Here is an 8239-nt window from a genome sequence, read left to right on the forward strand (position 1 = left end):
GGTCCAAGCCTCCTATGAGCGATCCAGGGGCAGCAGTGGCAAGGAAAAACTCGCTCAGCACACGAGGAAGAAACCTTGGAAGGAACCAAGACTCATACGGGGAACCCATCCTCCTCGGGTCAAAACCGGAGACACAACAGAGAACAGAACAGAAGTAAAAGTGAAGTGATGACAGATGAAGGGGTTATAGTAATGTGAATGTAGTATATTAGTGATGTATGAGTCTGAGGAAGGAGGAGGTGATCAGTGAGTCTGTGGGAGTTAAAAGTAGGTGCAGAGTTAATTTAATATAAAACAGTACGGCAAAAGCATGATAGTGTAGATGAGACAAGGCCAGGATCTTGTACAGGACACAGGGGCTGGATCAGGGCAACACCTGGAGAGCAGCAGGACATCTCAAAGCATGAGAGAGACAGGAGAAAGAAAACCAGACAAAGGGAACAAATAAAAATACAAAGGTTAGTAGGGTCATGTGTTGGCGGTTACCAGAAAGCTAACTAAAACAGCTGTAGCTATGGTCGTATGACCGGGTTAATACAGAACAGTGATAATATGAAAACCAGCTCAAACACCAATAGAGAAGGAGTAACCTGAAAGTGAGTGATTAACCAAAAGCTTGTTTGAAAAGGTAGGTTTTTAATCTAGATTTAAAGATTGAGAGTGACAAAGATTGACATTCATCCCCACCTGTTGGCTGGTAGCAAATTAAATTTCCTCCTGGCTGCCTCTATAACCATATTGATTTGTCATTTTGCACAAAAGATGCTTTTCAATTTAGATTTTATGTGGTTTATATGGAGGTGTGTGTGTGTGTGTGTGTGTGTGTGTGTGTGTGTGTGTGTGTGGTATTGGCACAGCTGAAAGTGTCCAGAGTGGCTGCACCTTAAGGTACTTTCACAACTTCACCGGATTAATCACTCAGTGTAAAGGGTGTCTCAATATATACATATTTACAGAACTTACAGAAAACCTAGAGATGTTATATCTTTAATATGTTTTTACAGTTTTAATTACTGGATCATCACTGCTCTGTGTAAAGTTAAAATTTAAGGATTTGTAACTGTAATAGTAATGGTTTATGTCGTGTGTATTCTGTAATATTTTGCTTCAAAAAATGAACAGTGTTATGGAGAGGAATTAGTGGCCACCCTAATCATATCCCCTCATGATGCAGCTCTGATTAAGACTCAAGGGAATGTGTGTTTGTTAGGAACAGTCAGAAAAAGAGTATGTCTGCGAGTGCACTCGCACATGGGGAATTACTTAATTCATTATTAAAGAACCTAAAGGCTAAGCACCACCTAATGGACCTCCATGAATAATTCACATTATTAGTTACTGACATTTAAGTATGAATTAAAATGAAAATAGCTGCTTAATTTGCTGACAATTTTATTAAAAATTGACAGAAAAACCCGAGCTCGCTACAGAAATTCTTGAATGCAACCGTGACGTCACTGTTGGACAACAGCTGAACAACACCGCGGTAAAACACCGGTATGACTGACTGTTATGACAGTATCTAGGTACCGTTATTCTTGTAAATGTGATCGAAGTCGAACTCGAATTCATCCGACACTATAAACCTCCGTAATGCAGCTACGTAGCCGAGTATAATCTGAGACACCGAGTTTAGCGAGTCAAGCTAACGTTAACTAACACCAACTAAAACAGGCGAAGTGAGTGTCCTTACCCTGTTTACCTCCATGTTACAGAGGCTCTTGAACACCTTTCGTTGGTGTCCTTACATGCCCATATTGTTGGAAAAGCCCCAGTGAAATGAGCTACAGATAACGGAGTGAGCGGAGGGTCCTTTCCAAAGTGCCCGTTTAAAGTTGACAAATTTAGTCCATTTTCTGGATATTTTGGGATCTTTGGGCCATTTGTGCACAGATGTCCCACTGTACATTGAATGATTGCAGCCAAAAACAACACAAATTTTCATCATTTTGCAGTAAATTAAGTGCAACTTCTAGAGTTGTTGTCCACCATCAACGTCACAGGCAAGATGCCTATTAGAGTTTGGGGGGGGGGGGGGGGGGGTGTTTAAAACCTTATTCCTTGAATTGGTAAGAAATGTTTTCTGACTATCAATAAACACAATTTAGGAACTCAAATTCCACTGTGTTTATTTGTTTGACACTTTCATAGAGCTGCTGCTTAGCCTTTAAAGATCCACACCCCAAATGCAGCAGAGGACTGTGATTGGATAGTGAATACTTTTCATTGTGGCATGAGAACAGCACTGCTTTCAGCTGAAATACAATTCCTGCTTTGCATTTTGCTTTGGCACATTTACATCACTACACAGTGGATGCCACAGTCAGACAGATTGCAGACACACGCGGAGTGTAAGAAGTACAAGTTTTATTAAACACAATTCCAAGAAGAGTAGTCAACAAACAGACAAGATTCTAAACACTGAAGTACAATTACAAGTAGGCAAGACGAAAAGGTGAAAACCGGAAAACAGGCATAATGTTGGCAAATACTCTGCAATGATTTGAACTGTGGACATGGTTTATATAGGGTGGAGAACAGGTGTAAATAATTAGAACTCAGGGGAGTCAGACCGGTGCAATGTCATGTGAGTGTGGTTTGGATTCACGTGACTGTCCTGTGCTTCCTAGAAGGTGGAGTTTATAGAGAATGAGTTCTGGTGAACCGGAATGGTAGGTGTGACAGTGGAACACAATACAGTTGAGCTGATGGCATTTTTGTATTTTCCCCATGTCTGCGTGGGTTTCCTCCGGGTGACTGTCTATGAAGAGTGTGGTGTGTTCTCCCTGTGTCTGTGTGGGTTTCCTCCGGGTGCTCCGGGTTCCTCTCACAGTCCAAAAACACACGTTGGTAGGTGGATTGGAGACTCAGTAGTGTTCGTAGGTGTGAGTGAATGTGTTTGTGTGTTGCCCTGTGAAGGACTGGCGACCCCTCCAGGGTGTATTCCTGCCTTGCACCCAATGATTCCAGGTAGACTCTGGACCCACCGCGACCCTGAACTGGATAAGGGTTACAGACAATGAATGAATGCATGAATGACTGGTGGGTTGTTTTGAATTCTGACACAAATTGAGCATTTTATCCTTTAAATGCAAATTGACACATTGTTTTTTCTGGTAAGAGACAGAGCGATATTAAATCAATGTAATGAATACTTACTTTTCATTACATTGTTTAAGCATGTCTGTGTTTAAAAGTAATCTCGTGTATATTGCAATTCAGTGTGACGTCTATTTTTGAAGTTCCTCAAAATGTAAAGCAATACAGTTTTGTACTGGTTACATTTCCAGGTGATTGTATTAAGTTCTGACACTAATTCAGCATTTCATTTTTAAATGTGTTGTTTTTCAGTAAAGAGTTCAAGCAACGTGAAAAAAACGGAAATGCCTTTTTGCTTTTAATTTTTGAACGTATTCTGCATGTTAGTATGGAAAAGCAATGGTGTGTATGGATTGTATTTCACATTGTAACTATCGCAGTGATTAATTCCTCTCCATGCAGTTGTAGCCACAATCTGCATTTATATGTGCATGAGCAGTAGAATCATACACTGCATGTTGGTGTAGATAAGACACAGTCTCCAGCATTAAGGGCAGCAGAGTTAGACAAGTTTAAGTGACATCATTTATCACTACAAAATTCGGTGCATATTTTCTTTCTGAAAGATTCAGAATATTTAACGGAATGGCGCAGAATTTCCATGCATTGTTGCACTAGTCCACAATAATATATAAATGGCAGTAGCTGTATCCACTCACTATTCTATTTGTTCTTTTTGTACTTGTACTACTCCCATTCTGTTGTTATTTATGTAATTTGTTTGTAGCATGTTGCTATACCTATACCTTTTCATGCAATAACCTAAAACCCTGTGTTTAAAAGTAAAAAGTCTTACTTTGTGGTTGGCTGTTTATTGGTTGGTTGGTAGAGTGATAAATATGTGATGCAAGTCATTTCCGCCTGTTCTGTGGAGGACAGTGAAACATACCCAAGCTTCTGCTCACTACAAACACAGGATTAGACTTAGACTTGGTCTATTCTGACTGAATGTTTTTTTTTTTTTATCGTGTTTAATGTTATAAAAAATACCATTGAGTAAGAATGTCTACTGTAGCAGAAAAGAAATGCTATACACACAAATCATCCAAAATCTTAAAATAACCTGCTTGTCTCTACACTCATTTTTGTGATATTTTTTGATGGGTCGTTCTGTTAAATTAATTCCAGTGGACTTTTCCTCAGACCCGATACCAGATCAAATACAAGAAAATTCACAAAAAAACTGCTCTCATTTATTCAATTATTTTTTTTAAGTCTCAAAAGCTTTTGGGATGAGAATATAATAAAAATAACAAGTGATACACAACAAACTAAAAGTGAACAAAAAAGGAGAGGAATACACAACTCTGATCCGACCGAAAAAATACAAAACACAAACTGAAAGAAAAGGCAGTCATTCCTGACTATCCATCCATCCATCCATTATCTGTAAGCGCTTATCCAATTCAGGGTCACAGTGGGTCCAGAGCCTACCTGGAATCATTGGGCGCAAGGCAGGAACACACCCTGGAGGGGGTGCCAGTCCTTCACAGGGCAACACACACACACACACACACACCTACGGACACATTTGAGTCACCAATCGATCTATCAGCATGTGTTTTTAGACTGTGGGAGGAAACCCACGCAGACACAGGGAGAACACACCACTGTCCTCACAGACCGTCACCCGGAGGAAACCCAAGCAGAAACAGGGAGAACACACCGCAGTCCTCACAGACAGTCACCCGGAGGACACCCACACAGACACAGGGAGAACACACCAACTCCTCACAGACAGTCACCCGGAGCGGGAATTGAACCCATAACATCTAGGTCCCTGAAGCTGTGTGACTGCGACACCTACCTGCTGCACCACCGTGCCGCCCCAACCTACACTAACAAAAGGCAAAATGAGAATGAGCCATCACTGTTTTTTGTGTATCCACCAGATTCATATCCAGCATTACAGATTGGTCCTTAAAAGCCAGTGACACTGGCTTTCTGAAGTACTCAAAAAAGTCAGTCGTATTCAACAGTGGTTTGAAGCCTTACTTTACAGGAACTGAGATTTGCCTGGATTTCTTGAATGTTTTCACAATATTATATATGCTAGATAGTGAAAGATATAAACTCTCCTCGATCTTGATTTACAGAATGTCCTGATTGAACACTTTGGTGTATACATGGTAATAGGAGAGTGCTACATAATGGTTTTTGAAGCTAAAATAAAAGGTGTTCAGTAAAAATTTAGAAAATCAATATTTTTATATTAAATAGCAGCTTACATAAGATAAATACAATTATAAATATACAGAATTAAATAATAAAAATGAATGTAATGTACATTATACAGAGAGAGTGCAGACACATGGATTGGGTAATTACAGATGAAGTGTCCACAGCAGTAAAATGCTACATACTGTAACACTGTTAAATGAATGTTTTGTCAGTTAAATAATGGTCAGTGCATTAAGAAATAACAAAATTATTGCAGTTTACTTGAAATTTAGTTTTTACGTTGAGCCTTTAGGGGTTAATAGAAAAGTCCAAATGTTTCTTCTAAAGTCTTTCCTCATGAAAGTATGTAACGTTTATACAATGTTCTTTAGAGGCAACTGTTCATTCTCTGGCACAGGATGAACCCAAAAGTGGTAATAGTCACAAACTCAAATAGAGTCCTTTCTCTGTAATGTAACTAAAAAGATTTACTCAGAAACGAGTCGGTGCTGGAATGTAGGCAAAATGTTTGTAGAAAAATAATTACTTTCCCTTACGTTTAGTTCTATTAATGGTAAAATGTGATATGGCAGTGAGGAGACAATGGAAATAACAACTATATCATGATCTGGAAAGGCTTTCCAAAAGATGTCACGAGGTTGGACTTTGGTAGATTGTGTAGTACAACAGCATATAGCCGACAATTACCAGGAAAGTGGTCAGAGATCCAAAGATGAATTTGTGTTATAGTCATCATGCTCAACATCTTGAAAAGCTACAGGCTGTTGGACTTACAGACTTGAAGAAAACTAGATTTTTTTCTTATGGTGTGCTGTTTCTGAGCCCAAATAGGAAACGTTCCAACGATGTACTGTACACTTATATCCACACCAAAACAATTTATCATCACATTTATTGACATTTTTATTTCATAACATGTTTGTTTCCCCCGTGTTTGTATTGTGTAACAGCTAATAAATGTTATGACAGACTTGCTACTGGTCACGTCATCGCAAAGCCCCTCCCCAAGACCATTGTAACAATTCTAACCCTTTTAAAAACAAGTAACTAACATCAGAGATTTCACAATTCAGTGTTTAAAAATAGCATTCATGAGTCATTTTAACAAAAAAAGAGAAAAATACAAGTATCAAAAGAACCTATCATCAAGCCTAAGTGTCTAAGAGGTTAGAGTTACTAGGGAGATTAATTCAAAGTATTATATAACACAGCCCAGACCACTTTTTTGTGGCCCAGAGTGTTGAAATTTATAGAGCTTTAATATTAACATCAACAGTTTATTTGCTACACATCAGCAGATTATAGCACCTTTAAATCTTGACAAACAACCATTTGTACGAAACCGATCACAGGATAATGCACTCTTACACTTGCACCTATGGGCAATTTCACACAAACCATCCACCTACCAACGTGTGTTGTTGGAATGTGGGAGGAAACTGGATCACCTGGAGAAAACCCATGCAAACACAGGGAGAACACACCACACTGAAAATAAACAAGAAACACTAATATGAACTTACATATAAACACTAATATTTAAATGATTTGTCTTAAAAAAATTGCATATACAATGAATATGCTAAAGGCTCTGATGGTACCAGGACAAATAAGGTATTTACAAAGTTAGTTGGAAATTAATGTATAGATGTTTGTAAAGGCGTGCAATAAACTGTTTCTTATTTATTTCTGTCACAGAACAGATGAAATGGTGGTCGTATGTTGGCTTCCTCCACGAGTCAGATTTGTCCCTCTGTCAGTGCTCTGGTTGTCCTCGTCCTCCATTGCATTTTCAATGTTTGACAGAATTGCATAAAATTGCTTCTTAAAGTCCTTCCCCATGAATGCATAAAGAAAGGGGTTCAGACAGCTATTAGTGCTGATGAGAATTAAGGCAATTCTGCCCATAATATTTAGAAGATCATTTTCTTCAATGATTACAATCATCAGCATTACTATGTGGTAAGGCAGCCAGCAGATCAAAAAAGTGGCACTCAGTACCGTCATGATCCTGAAAGGCTTTTTAGATGAAACCATCTGCGTGGTCTTTAGTTTTCGTATCATGATGAAACAACAGGTGATAATTATCAGGAATGGGATCAAAAATGCAAAAATGAAGTCACATATAGGTATTGCTGCAGAATCTGAATATATTTGACATTGATCAGTGGTTACCGTTATATTCTCAGAGTTAGGGATAACTAGACCTGGAAAATTAAACATTGCAGAGGTGAACCAAACTAGAACAACTACCATAGAGGCCTTTTTCACTGTGCGCTGATTCTGAGCCCAAACTGGAAACATGACAATCACACAACGGTCCACGCTGATGATGGTGAGGAAGAAGATGCTGCAGTAGAGATTTAGGGAAATGTTTAAGTAAATTAAATAACACATGAACTGTCCAAAGATCCAGGTCTCTGTGATCATATAATAGGCAAAGAAGGGAAGGGTGGAGCAGAACAAGAAGTCGGACACAGCCAGGCTCAGGTACCAGATGCTGATGACTGACTTTCGGACTTTAAATCCTGCAATCCAGATCACCAAACCATTTCCAGTAAGACCCAGGACAATGATGATCACGCTGCTCACTAGATAGAACTTATTCAATGGATCCATTCCTGTGTCATTGTTCCCGGGGTCATATTCAGGAAAGTATGTTTCTGTTACTGGGGTTGAAGTCATGATGTCTCAGTTCAATAAAGGAGACAGAAATCAGTAGACGTGTTAATGTTCTGTAAGGCTTTGTTACCAAATAAGCAGAAATACCTTTATCCAGCATTTGCAGAGAAATACTATCTACTAGTGAACATTGCATGGCTTTGTTTTATGGAATATTTAACTAAATAAATATCTTTATATAAGTTTAAAGAAAATAAAAAGACTCACCGGCCAATGGCTGCTTCAGCACACTGCTGCAGAGCTGGGGGTGGTGTTGCTGCATAAGATGAGTAATGAT

General features: G+C 38.9%; 1 protein-coding gene across 1 annotated transcript; it reads right to left on the reverse strand.

Moving 5' to 3' along the window:
• Positions 1 to 6185: 6185 nt before the first annotated feature.
• On the reverse strand, positions 6186 to 8037 carry LOC136710014 (fMet-Leu-Phe receptor-like). Its single transcript, XM_066685624.1, has one exon. It carries the CDS (start codon positions 7963 to 7965, stop codon positions 6973 to 6975), a length of 993 nt encoding a protein of 330 aa, XP_066541721.1. The 5' UTR covers positions 7966 to 8037; the 3' UTR covers positions 6186 to 6972.
• Between the last annotated feature and the right edge of the window lie 202 nt (positions 8038 to 8239).

The sequence above is a fragment of the Hoplias malabaricus genome, chromosome 11, assembly GCF_029633855.1.
Source record: "Hoplias malabaricus isolate fHopMal1 chromosome 11, fHopMal1.hap1, whole genome shotgun sequence".
Classification (NCBI taxonomy): domain Eukaryota; kingdom Metazoa; phylum Chordata; class Actinopteri; order Characiformes; family Erythrinidae; genus Hoplias; species Hoplias malabaricus.